The 14,007-nt window shown below is 42.0% G+C and overlaps 1 protein-coding gene across 13 annotated transcripts in view; it reads left to right on the top strand.

Moving 5' to 3' along the window:
• Positions 1 to 14,007, top strand: part of tenm4 (teneurin transmembrane protein 4) — a 2,250,110-nt gene that overhangs the window by 2,152,656 nt on the left and 83,447 nt on the right. For all 13 annotated transcript variants that reach the window (XM_087988070.1, XM_087988077.1, XM_087988076.1 and 10 more), the window contains 3 exons: positions 4,316 to 4,435; positions 9,957 to 10,218; positions 11,783 to 12,050. In XM_087988070.1, the coding sequence (XP_087844196.1) occupies positions 4,316 to 4,435; positions 9,957 to 10,218; positions 11,783 to 12,050 (650 nt within the window). The remainder of the gene's footprint in view (positions 1 to 4,315; positions 4,436 to 9,956; positions 10,219 to 11,782; positions 12,051 to 14,007) is intronic.

Below are 14,007 nucleotides of genomic sequence, written 5' to 3' on the forward strand. Positions count from 1 at the left end.
AATCCACAGCTTTATGTCTCCGAAGTGAACATGCAGTTCAGAGAACTAGATATTACTGACAGGAGTGAGAAACATACTCAAATTATGCCTAAAACACAAAAAAGCAAACATTTGGGGTCAAAAGAATATGATTAAAAAAGCATGGACTTCTCAAAGTAATTTATCTTCTTTAATCAACTTTACTGAATTCTTTGAAGAAATCTCAAATGAGAAGTCAAGGGTAATGCAGTCAATATGGTATGCATACTGTGTTATGACTCATTACAGACTGTTAATATTTGAGTAAGAAATCCAATCACGGCAATTAATTGGAAGAATTATGACATAGGTTAGATGTTCTTTTAAAAAAATGAAGACAAACTTCCTTGCACATGTGAAAAGAAATTAAACATTGCAAAAACTGTTAACTTAACATAATAGCTTATGAAGATTTATACAATGAATGTAAGTCTACTTTTAATTCTAACCACATCTTAATGAGTTCCATTACCTTTTGAAATCTTGAAGGTTCAATCATTTTTCCTAGAACCAGCCTGACGATTTATTCAGCCCTCTGGAATTTATTTTAAAAATCCTTAGGAGTTAGAAGATCTCTCGAAATCAGCTGTTGGCTAAGTAAATTTCAAATTTCCTTCAAAGACTTCAGGACAGTGGACTCTAGAGTTCCTTGCCTTGGCCTTACAAAGACATTTTTCCCTAGAGTGCACCCACTGCTTCTGAAGTGATCTTTTGAAGCTAACTGCTTTCTGCCACAATTTCTATAATCTACCGCTATAGATTTTGTCCACTAGCTGAAAGGTAAAGCAAATTGTCTAGCTGTTTTTTTTCCCTCATAAGACCCAAATGAATCTGTTTGCTCCTGTCAGAAAATGCATAAAGATACTTTAAAAAGAACCTTCTCTCCCAGGTTGGACCCTAAATCACTATCTCTAAAGTGACATGGTATAATGTTAAAAATCACACAACACCAGGTTATAGTCGAACAGGTTTAATTGGAAGCACACTAGCTTTCGGAGCGACGCTCCTTCATCAGGTGAAGGAGCGTCGCTCCGAAAGCTAGTGTGCTTCCAATTAAACCTGTTGGACTATAACCTGGTGTTGTGTGATTTTTAACTTTGTACACCCCAGTCCAACACCAGCATCTCCGAATCATGGTATAATGTGGTATAGTTAAAAGAAAAATTGCAAATAAGGTATTTTACCATCAACGCAACTCTTTAATTCTGCAATCTATTAGTAAAGTTAATGTTTCTAATGGATGTAATTACTCTCTGTCTCAATTCCTTTGGTCTTTTACACGTGCCAAAAGTGATCATTTATTGTTCGATCTTTCTCACTATCTAGGTTAACTTAGCACGACAAATACAGGCAATGATTTTAGAGTATAAACCCAAGCTTAGCTGAGATGCATTTACATCCGAGATGTTTTCTCATGTTTCTCAATCATTTTTCCTATTTAAAAGTTTAGTTCTTAAACTGAAAGGTTACATTCTAAAACATATGAAATATAAACCAGATATTCATGACACGATAGTCAACGGATTAAGATTTTCAAATGAATTAGTTTGCTCAAATTACAGTAAAGAAAATGTGAATTTCGCTTCTGTGTGATTGCTTAAAGAGTGCCTTTATGTATATATGAGGGAGATGGGTGGAGGCATAAGTAGAATGGAATGGGAAGAATTAGAATGGGAAGAAACTAATGAATTATAATGAGTAACATAAATAGATGAAGATATACATACAAATTAGAAGGAGAATTAAGCCATTTAGCCCTTCGAGCCTGCTTTGCCATTTCAGACCAAAGCTGATCTATTTGCTTGGAATTCCACATTCTAATCTACCCAAACAATCTTAGATTTCTGTTCAGCAAGGGAATCAATCTTCCTCCACCTTGAAAATATTCAGTGACTCCACCTTACCACCTTCTGAGGTGGAACATTCTGTCATTACAGAATCCTTTGAGAGAAAAGAATTCATCTAATCCTTGACTTAAAGTGGCGGTCCCTAATTTTTAAATAACTTGTAGTTCTGGATTGGCCTACAAGAGGCAATATCCTTCACTTGTCACGACAGTTCATAAACCTATCAATCAAATTCCACCTTATTCTTCTAAATGTCAGTGGAAAAAAATACAGTCTGACCTACCTTTCCTCAAAAGAAAATCCACTTATTTCAGGTATCAATCAAGCAAACTATAGTGATTGTGATGAGGTCAACCAGGTGGACCTCACAGAATATGAGTTTCCTGGTTTGGGCTGTTAAACTGGTCCAGTCTGGGAGCCCTGACTGACAGATAAGAACAGGCGTGTCAAACATCCTGTTCACTCTGACAGCTGGCTCTGAGGGAGCTGGACCAGTAAGTAAGTAAGGGGTGACTTAGTGATGGGATACTGGCCTCTGTGGAGTTATTTTGCAAACCTCCCCTCTAGAGCCTCCATTTGCATCTTTCCATAAATATGGAATCCAAAACTGAGCAGTAAGGTCAACCAGCAGGCTTCTGTTGTGTAGATTTTCCATAATTCTGTGTAAGCGAGGTAAAGCCAAAACCTACCAGAAATATGAGAAAAAATTAATATACAAATCAAGAAATATAATTCACCTCTATTTGTAATAAAAATATTAAAATATTAGCTATTTGTTGATGTCTTGGATAATGTAATGTTTTTTTCACTGATCTATAAAATTTATAGGAATGATGAACTCAGTCTGAGAAAAACAAAGTAATTACAACTCAAGTCGGTAATAACAAAGATTCACAGCGTTAAAATAACACATTTCACATATTGTTGCTTGTTGTGCTTGCATGCATCGCTCCATATCAGGGTACCTCCACCTGGACAGACTAAAACATGCTGATTTCCAAATGGAGTCAAAAGGCATAGGAGTTTAGTTTTATTTTTCTATTTTAGTCACAGCCAATATAAGAATGACTGGAATCTTCCCAGCCCCTTTGTAGCAGCTTTTGTAAGTGTTGATGTTATCATGTGACATGGGCTTAAGGAATGTCTGAGACATCATGGTGTGGAGCAGCCAGTATTGGACTGTAGTGGACCAAGTTAAAAATTACACATCAGGTTATAGTCCAACAGGTTTATTTGGAAGTACCAGCTTTCAGAACAGTGCTCCTTCATCAGGTAACAAGAGCAATGCACTAAATCTATAACTAAGACCTAATGAAATAAGGAAATGGATGATGGATATATTCAGAGGTTATCAAGTGTGTATTAAACTCTTGACAAAGAAACTGCTTTACAAAGGGATACTTTTCATGACGGTTACTTTAATTACTAATAAAAGTAGCTCGTGCAATGGAATAATATGACACAAATCGGCATGAACAAAAAATTACAAGGCCTACCTAGTGAGTTCTCTCACCATTTCTTACCAAACATTAACAATCAACTCCACCCTGATGGCATCCATCATCTCTGATTCTGGGCCCATACTAACACAGGCCTTCCCAGATCAGCTATTCACTCAGTAGACATCCACCAAAAGCATTAGTATGACTTCCATACTAACTTTGAAAGGACACTGTGCACCAGAATGAGTACTATACTCCAACAGATAATTGTATTTGTAGTGATTGGGATGAGGACCAGGTGGATTTCATTGATGATGAGATCCTTGATTGGGATTGTTTGCTTGGGTCAATCAGGGAGCCCTGGCTGACATAGAAACAAGAGTTTCAGAGAGTCACCTCATTCTAGGGCCTGCCTCTGCTGGCTGCTCAGAGCCTCTGTACTGTGCACACGTAAGTAAAGGGTGACTTGGTGACGGGATACCACCCTCTGTGCGGTTATTTCATATTTAAACAAAACTCAAGTTCACACTTTTTAGAGAGAGTTTTATTTCAATTGGCTACAATTCATAAAACGCAGCCCTATTTATTACAAACTCTCTATATTTGTACAATTAATTCCGTTCATGTTTGACTACTAATATTTTTGCATTGATAGTAAATTTCTGAGTATTTGTCTTGTTTGGACATGTAAAAGTATTCCTTTCTGGTGGGGGTGGTTAATAACTGCATGTGTTCAAAAATGGTTCACAGGTAGAGTATTACAAATGTGGCAGTAAACCATTAGTCAATGACAAACATTATGAAATACTCTGTTAAATATTTTAAAGTAAATTCAGTTGGGGATTTTTCCAGCCTTCTGATGTACTGCCAGTTAGGACAATGTATAACTAACCACGGGCTTTGGGGGGAATCTCTTCCACATATAATTAGAATGGTTGTAAAACATGACCTTATAGTAATATCTGCATGTGACTGTTTATTTTAATCTGTAATTTCTGTTATTTACAGTGACACGTGTGTAATACGAGGTCAAGCAGTGACAGTAGATGGCACTCCTTTGGTTGGAGTTAATATCAGCTTTGTCAACAATCCACAGTATGGTTACACCATCAGCCGGCAGGATGGCAGGTACAAAGCTTAACACTGATGCACCATTCAAGAAGCAGTTATTTATACTTTATTTACAAACAAGTCATTCTCGTCACAGAATGTTGTATGATGCTTATGCTTTGCTTTCTATAACCCAAATATGAGAAGTTAGCAGCTTTTTATAATAATAAATAATAATTCTTGGTAATAAGGTGCTACCCAAGAGTCTATAACTATCCTGCATTCATTGGGGTCCAGGAGAGGTTTGTGATCTAAACAAACAAACTTGACCTTTTTTCTTCTCTGGCTCGGTACCATGTCCTGCGGCTCTCTGAGCACACCACTTCAAAACTGAGTTTAAATTTAATAAAAATATCAATAGAACCTGCATTTAAGTAATGTGATAAAGCAATGAAAGAACTCTGCAGTTATTTATTTATTCATTTCCACACCCCACCCCTGCACGCTGTCCTGCTGTCTGCTGAAGAGTAGAGGTTGAAATGTCCATTCGACTGTTTGCAGTGAGGTGTGCTATTGGTTCAGCTGTTTTACATCAAATCCCACTTCTGGATGCCTGCATATCTACTGCTGGAGAGATCGTTGACAAATGCATCCTCTTTTTTTGTCGAAGCCATTTGCAGATATTTCTAGGTATCAGAAATATCATCCAGGCTTGTCCCCCTCTCCCATCACCATTTTTGATGCAAAGCTCACTTACCCATGTAAAGGCCAGGTCTTTAGCTGAAGTAGGTGGGCAAAAGAGAAATCCAAAGAATATTAACCCCAGGAGAAAGTGAGGACTGCAGATGCTGGAGATCAGAGTCGGTAAGTATGGTGCTGGAAAAGCACAACCGGTCAGGTGGCACCCAAGGAGCATGAGCTCTTCATCAGGAACAAGGGAGTGCCCAAGGGGGCTGAGAGATAAATGGGAGGTGGTTGAAGCTGGGGGTGAGGGTAGCTGGGAATGCAATATGGAGATGAAGGTGGGGGGGTGGGGGGTGACGGTGATAAGTCAGAGTGGAGCAGATAGGTGGGAAGGAATATGGACAGGTAGAACAGTTCAAGAGGTCAGTGCCAAGTTGGAAGGTTAGATCTGGGATAAGGTGAGGGGAGGGGAAGTGAGGAAACTGGTAAAATCGACATTGCTCCTGCGTAATTGGAGGGTCCCAAGGCGGAAGATGACGCGTTCTTCCTCTAAGCGTCGGATGGCTAGAGTTTGGTGGAGGAGGAGGAGGCCCAGGACTTGCATGTCCTTGGCAGAATGGGAGGGGAGTTAATGTGTTTGGCCATAGGGTGGTGGGGTTGTTTAGTGCATGTGTCCCAGAGATGTTCTCTGAAACATTCCGCAAGTTGGCCTCCTGTCTCCCCAGTGTAGAGGATACCACATCGAGAGCAATGGACACAGTAACTAACATGTGTGGAGGTACAGGTAAATCTATGTCGGATGTGGAAGGATCCTTTGGGGCCTTGATGGAGGTGCGGGGGTTGGTGTGTGGGTGCAGGTTTTGCACTTCTTCTGTGGCAAGGGAAGGTGCTAGGGTTGGAGGGTTTGTCAGTCGGGGCGTGGACCTAACAAGAGAGTTGCGGAGGGAATGGTCTCTGTGGAACGCAGATAGGGGTGGGTGGGAAATATATCCCTGGTGGTAGGGTCTGTTTGTAGGTGGCAGAAATAGCGGAGGTTGATGCGATGTATATGGAGGTTGGTGGGGTGGTAGGTGAGGACTGGGGGATTCTGACCTTGTTGCGATTGCAGGGTTTGGGTTCAAGGGGGGAATGTGGATAGTGGAGGAGATGTGCTATATGCATCATCAACTACATGGGAGGGGAAATTGTGGTCCTTGAAGAAGGAGGCCATCTGGGATGTACTGTGGTGGAATTGGTCCTCCTGGCAGCAGATGTGGCGGATGCAGAGGAATTGGGAGTAAGTGATAGCATTTTTACAGGAGACAAGGTCGAAGGAAGTGTAGTCCAGGTAGTTGTGGGAGTTGGTGGGTTTGAAGTAAATGTCCATGTTGAGTCGGTCGCTGGAAAAGGAGTTGGAGAGGTTCAGGAAGGGGAGGGACGTGTTTGACATGGTCTAGGTGAACTTAAGGTCAGGGTGGAAGGTGTTCATGAAGTTGATGAATTGTTTAACCTCCTCATGAGACAGTCATTGATGTAGCAGAGGACAAGATGGTGAATAGTGCCAGTGTAGCTGCAGAAGGTGGACTGTTCCAAGTACCTTTATGAAGAAGCAGGCATATATGGGGCCCTTGGCTACCCCTTTGGTCTGAAGGAAGTGGGAAGATTAGAAAAGAACTTGTTGAGGGTGAGGGCCAGTTCAGCCAATCGAATGAGTGTGTGTCAGTGGAAGGGTACTTGGTGGTTCGGCGGGAGAGGAAGAAACGGAGAGCTTGGAGGCCTTCGTCGTGACAGATAGATGTGTACAGGGACTGGATGTCCATGGTGAAGATGAGGCATTGTGGGGTCGTGGAAACTTAAGTCATGGAGAAGATGGAGTGCTTGGGCAGTCTCCCAAATGTAAATGGAGAGATCGTGGAGCAAGGGGACAGGATGGTGCCAAGGTATGCAGAGATAAGTTCGGTGGGGCAGGAGCAGGCAGAGACAATGAGTCAACCGGGGCAGTCATGTTAGTGAATTTTGGGTAGGAGGTTGAACTGGGCAGTGCGGGGTTCCCAGACTATGAGGTTGGAGGCTGTTGGTTCGATAATTGGAGGTGAGTTCATGGTCAAGGTGGCAGTAAGTGGAGGTGTCCGTGGGTTGACGCCTAGCTTCAGTGGTATAGAAGTCAGTGCACCAAATTACCACAGCATCCCCCTCCCCTCCCTGCTTCATGCTGGTTTGATGGTGAGGTTGGGGTTGGAGCAGAAGGAGTGGAGTGCTGCGCATTGCAAGGGTGAGAGGAGTGGATAGGTTGAGGTGGTCAATTTCGCGGCGGCAGTTGGAGACGAAGAGATTGAGGGCAGTCAACAACCAGCATGGGGTCCAAGTAGATAGGGTGTGTAAGAGGCAGGAAAAGGGGTCTCGGAGGGTGGGTGGGAATCCTGATGGAAAAGGTAAATGTGGAGACAATGGAAGAAAAGTTCGATGTCACAACGCATGTTAGATTCATTGATCCAGGATTGTAGGGGGATGAAGGTAAGGCCTTTACTGAGGATTGATTGTTCATCCTCACTGAGGGAGTGGTCTGGGGGTTGGTAAAAACACAGCAGGTCTTGGGGCTCGGACTTGTTGTGGGGCTGGAGTTGGGATTGGTGGTGGAGACTGTCTATGGAGTGGGTGTGCTTATGGGATCATGGGTGATGTCACCAATGGAAGTGACACTCACCATGGGGGTCAGGGTTGGAGGGCGGAGGGGGGGAGTGGAAGCCGGGGCAGAAGTGACATTAGATGTGAAATCCACGATGCCATCAGCAGTGTTCCAGTGAGTGACGTCAGTGGGGACGGAAGTGGCTGATGCGGCGGCAATTGCAGGGTGGTAGTGACGTTCCAGGTTGTCTTCACGGTGGTTTCGGCAGTGGTGGTACTTGCGGCGATTGCATGGGTGGTTGTCTTCGTGGCGTTCACGGAGGCCGCGGGCTGCGAAGTGACGGGGGCGGTGGTGGTGGCTCGAGCAGCTGTGTGGCTAATGTTGTCCTAGCAGTTCCAGAGACCAGGAGAAGCTTCTGGGGTGATCAAGAAATCCCAGGTTTGGAGGTAAGTACATAAACGTTTGGTGTTCCAGATGGCCTCCTTCTTCAAAGACCACAATTTCCCCTCTCGCATGGTCAACGATGCCCACCAGCCCAACTCCTCCACTTCCCACACCTTTGCCCTTGAACCCAAACCCTCCAATTGCAACGAGGACAGAACCTCGCCCCAACCCCCAGTCCACACCTTCCACCCCATCAACCTCTGGATACAACACATCATCCCCTGTCATTTCTGCCACCTACAAACAGACCTCACCACCAGAGATATATTTCCAATCCCCACCCCTATCTGCATTCCACAGGGATATTCCCCCCTACCAACTCACCCTCCAACCCCAGCACCTTCCCTTACCACCGCGAGAGATGCAAAACCTGCGCCCACACCTCCCCCCTCATCTCCATCCAAGGCCCAAAGGATCCTTCCACATCCAACGAGATTTACTGTACCTCCACACACATCATCTACTGTGTATGTTGCTCTCGAATGTGGTCTCCTCTACATTGGGGAAACAGGACTCCAACTTGTTTCAGAGAACATCTCTGGGACACACACACTAAACAACCCCATTGCCATGTAGCCGAAACTTTAACTCCGCCTCCCACTCTGCCAAGGAAATGCAAGTCCCTGGGCCTCCTCTTCCGCAAAACTCTAGCCACCCAACACCTGGAGGAAGAATGCCTCATCTTCCGCCTTGGGACCCTTCAACCACACCGGATCAATGTCGATTTCACCAGTTTCCTCATCTTCCACCCCCCCCCAACACCTTATCTCAGATCCAACCCTCCAACTTGGCACCACTCTCTTGACCTGTCCTCCCTGTCCATCTTCCTTCCCCCTATCTGCTCCACCCTCCACTCAAACCTATCACCATCACACCCCACCTTCATCTACCTATCACATTCCCAGCTACCTTCCTCCCAGCCCCCCCACCCCATTTATCTCTCAGCCCCCTTGGGCCCTCCCCCCACCGCCCCCTTATTCCTGATTAAGAGCTCATGCTCAAAACATCAACTCTCCTGCTCCTCACATGCTGCCTGTCCAGCTATGCTTTTATAGCATACTTTTTGACAATATTCACCTTAGTAGAATTTACACACACATCTGACAATTAAACTGGCATTAATGTCAAATCATCAAACCTCTATGCAGCACTTGTTATCAATAGTTCACATTATGGATGCAAACTAGGAAAGGAATATCCAGTACGCCATGTCTCACAGCAAACATGCCACAATCAACTCAAGATGCTATTCCAGAAAATTAAATTGTGACCTTACTGTACTATAGATCTATATGACATAGTGAACTCCTTAAATTAATATCATGTGAGCAATATCATGAGACTTTCAGCTTTTTATATTCAATATGAATATTAAGTGAGGCAATCCTTTATAGGATCAATATTTCACTAATTGCATCTCAAATTGTTCTGTGCTTTTGATGGATGACTCAGGGATAAAATAAATCTTCTTCCAAGATTGCATATTTATAAAAGTGTCTAAATATCAATTTATTAAAAATGTCTACCTCTTGATCAAGAAGCTTGACCTCTACCTGCTGCATCTGTTCCATGTAACAAATTGTCAAGAAGTTGACAAATGCAGTTATGGTTAATTTTGCAACTTTGTAATCTTGGCAGGAGTCTAGCCTGTTGGCAACATGGATTGGAAATGTATACATGCACTGTGAATAGCCTGCTGTCCTTTTGAATTGATGGTTAGAAAATACCCACATTTCTGACGTGTTATTGTAGAGATACTTGCCTGTTGGTCATACAAAGTTGGAAAATTACACCTTTTGTGATGTTTTGCAAAAAGTAATTTTTTTTTTGAAAACAAACTGTCTTGTTCTGTCCTCCAAATACTAGCTTTGATTTGATGACTAACGGAGGTGTTTCGGTTACGATACACTTTGAGCGCTCTCCGTTCATCACTCAGGAGCACACACTTTGGCTGCCATGGAACCGTTTCTTTGTCATGGACACCGTCATCATGAGGCATGAAGAGAATGACATCCCTAGCTGTGACCTGAGTAATTTTGCACGTCCCAATCCAATTGTCTCACCAGCGCCTTTGACGGCATTTGCAGGTTCATGTCAGGAAAGAGGTCCCATCATTCCTGAAATACAGGTACTGTGTCCACCCTTATTCAACATTACCCCTTAAAAGAAACATGACAGTGAAAATTGTTGCTCATTGAATGAACATATTCCAACTCAAAGCACAAAATCTAGAGGTAGAAATTATGACTTTGTTCTCATGTGTATGATTGGTGCATCTCAGAAAATCAGTACTCAATGCACAGCCCACTGATGAACTTTGAAAATAATTATTGTAAAGATGTATGACAAGGGAAAATGTGGAAACCATCATAATTTATTACGCTGACTAAGTGGAATTTAATTCTTAATTAGAGGGACTCAATGACATAGTGGATTATGCACTGCTCCTTCTCTAGTTAGTGTCTTCCCTCTTGTGGATTATAAGGTCGAGGCTTTTGCATGAAACAATGCAACGCTTCTCAATCTCCCTTCCTAGTGGCTCTGCATAATTGATTCAAAACTGACCAAAATGTACCCAGTCAATATTTTTATTCATGGATTTCACTGGACTCCACAGTCCCTGTTATCTCTACCTGATCCCAGCTCAAAATTCAGTGGAGAGCCTGCCCATAATCCCAAAGGCCATCCCACAATAGGTTAACACTGGAGGCAGTGTTAGTCATTTTCAGGTGAGACTTCAAAGTCCTTTATAGGAGGCTGTCCACTTATCTCCAGGATGAAGGTTAGCAATGAAGGGGTTAGAGCCTGAGGAAAGAAGAACAGGGTGGAAATGGCCCTTGTAGAGGGTGTGTCCTATAGACCTGTAAAGGAAACCCCATTCCCTCTTGCCCAACCCCAGTTGGCCAAGCCGTGCTAAGTTTGGTGTTAGCCTTCCCTCCTCCCCGATTGTGGGTAATACCAAAGTGAGATGAAGCCCTTAATTGGTCAGTTAAGGGTTTTAATATGCCCAAGGATAGGTGAGGTGCCCGATGCTACCCCCCTCAAAAGCTACCATGGGTTTTACTCACCACCAGCCCCAAACCCACTGGTGCGGAGCATCATGCCAGCCTATAAAGACTATGATTGTTCTTGACAGGAAGAATGACCCAGAACTTAACAATGCTGTGTTTGAACCATTACTGTTTGTAGATTAAAGTGATAGACACTTTCACAGAATTGTATAGTTTAAGTAAAGCAAGTGAGTCATACTACCAGACACCACTTTCACAAAAAGACATAACAAACACTTTGAAAAAAGGAAATTTTAATACCTTGGAGAGTTCACTCAATTAAATATTTTTAAAAACTGATTATAGTACTGCCACCCTGTACCTGCTACTACTGGGAAAATGTAAGTGACTTTTCAACTGATTCCTATCAGATTAGATTGTTAAATCTAACACTGGTGTGCAATTAGGCTACTTAAGTTTTACTTAACCTATGGGAGATGATTGCCTCAAATGGTCATTTAAGCAGTGAAAATCGCACCGTGTGAAGAATCAATAGACAAATATTGTATCCTGTCATTCATGGCAAAATTTCAAACTTCTGTCTATAAGTTCCCAGGTGTACTCCAGAGGAATTGCGGCAGAATGCTAACATTTCTTTCTCATTTATTATTTACTACGGTCTTTCTCCCACTTTGTTAACAGGCTTTACAAGAGGAGATAAATATTCCAGGCAGTAAAATGAAGCTGAACTATGTCAGTAGTCGCAATGCTGGCTACAAGTCAATCATGAGGATTAGTCTGACTGACCCCTCCATCCCATTCAATCTAATGAAAGTACATCTCATGGTGGCCGTGGAAGGTCGACTCTTCCAGAAGTGGTTTCCTGCTACCCCCGACCTATCCTATTACTTCATCTGGGACAAGACTGATGTCTACAGTCAGAAGGTTTATGGGCTATCAGAAGCATTTGGTGGGTTTCTTAATTTCATAGTCGTCATTTATGTTGATTGTTAGTGCTGATGAGTGTGATATAATAAAAAGTATTAGGGTCTTCTGGTAACTCAACTTACTTTAGTCACAATTTCTGCCATCTTATTTATTTCCATTTCCACAATTTATTATTATCTCTTCCATCTCAAAGTCTGTGTTTTAAAATTCTTGAAATTAACTCCCAGTTGGAGGAAACATGCATTCTCTGAGCAATGGCATAAATTAATTTATTTTCCACTTTCCCTTTTTGTGAGGAATTTATTAGTATCACTTGATGCAAGTCTCATTTAGTGAGATCAGGGACACACTGGGTGATAAAGGTGACACAATCATTCTAATTGTTCCTTACTTGATTTTTAGCCCTCTACATTGTACTTTCTCATTCCACGTCAAAATATCCTTGACTGAGAATTTGAAGTGAACTAAACTAATTTGATTTTAAAAACCCAAAAACTGCAGATGCTGTAAATCCGAAACAAGAACAGAAACTACTGGAAAATCTCAGCAGGTCTGGCAGCATCTGTGGAGAGAAATCAGAGTTAATGTTTCCGGTCCAGTGAGTTCGGAGTTCTGAAGAAGGGTTACTGGACCCGGAAGGGGAGGCAATGGCCTAGTGGTATTATCACTGGACTGTTAATCCAGAGACCCAGGTAATGTTCTGGGGACCCTGATTCAAATCCCACCATGGCAAATGGTGGAATTTGAATTCAATAAATATCTGGAATTAAGAGTCTAATGATGACATTGTCGATTGTCAGAAAAACCCATCTGGTTCACTAATGTCCTTTAGGAAAGGAAACTGCCATTCTCTTCCCCTGGTCTGACCTATATGTGACTCCAGACTCTCAGAAATGGGGTTAACTCTTAACTGCCTTCTGGACAGTTAGGGATCGGCAATAAATAGTCCCTAGACAGTGATCCCCTCATCCTGCAAATGAATTAGAAAAAAAAGTTCACTCTGATTTCTCTCTATGGATACTGCCAAACCTGCGAAACTAAGATAAGCTGAAGCACTATTCTAGTTTTCCCCTTTAAAACATTTTAAAAAATTGAAAGTCCTGATGAAAAGTCTCTATTCCACACTAAAAGGCATGTGGTGTATTTCATAAAATTATCAAGCCTAATTGAAGCATTTTCTGTCAAGTTTGAAAATATGCTCTGCAGCTAGACAGAATGAAGGATTGCTGATAGGTATGATTGAATATTATTTTCTTGTCACACCAATGAGGCACTCCCTCTAAATAGACAACGCAATCAAAAGCTTTTTCAAAGGAAATAAACAGATTCTGTTTTAAGTAGCTAACATACTTGATGGTGGTTCTATTGAAAATATGTTCATCTCGACAGTTTTACTAGACAATGGTATTGGAATGAAACCCTCTGATTGTAATTTCTTATTCACTGTCACTTTTTTGAATGTTGATTACTTAAATCAAGTCTTATTATTTTTCTCGGCTCTCATGTTGCCTCTGCAATTTTAATAATTGCACCTTCATGCAGCTGGTGGAATGACAGCAAGCATCATCTTCAGCATTCAATCAATTCAGAATTGTCGTGAAGTTAAATCATCCAAAGCTGAATTATATGTATTTGTCCCAGATTTTCAGTAGAAGTCTAACTTAGCAACAAGTTATGATGTTTGTAAGGTAAATTTAGTTACCATTTCATTGGCCTGAAAACAAGCAACCAATTTTAGTATGGATATACACCACTGATATAAGTTGCAACCTAGTGAGAAACCACTGAAACAGCCAAGAATTATTCATTACTCATTGCTCACATCTTTGAGTATAGGAGTTGGGACATTGGTGAGACCTCTTCTGGAGGTCCATATCTGGTCTCCCTGTTATAGGAAGGATATTATTAAGCTGGAATGGATTCAGAAGAGATTTACCAGGATGTTGCCAGCAATGGAGGATTTGAGTTAAAAGGAGAGG

The sequence above is a fragment of the Chiloscyllium plagiosum genome, unplaced genomic scaffold (assembly GCF_037043375.1).
Source record: "Chiloscyllium plagiosum isolate Xiang-an unplaced genomic scaffold, Cpla_swu_hap1 HiC_scaffold_6, whole genome shotgun sequence".
NCBI lineage: Eukaryota > Metazoa > Chordata > Chondrichthyes > Orectolobiformes > Hemiscylliidae > Chiloscyllium > Chiloscyllium plagiosum.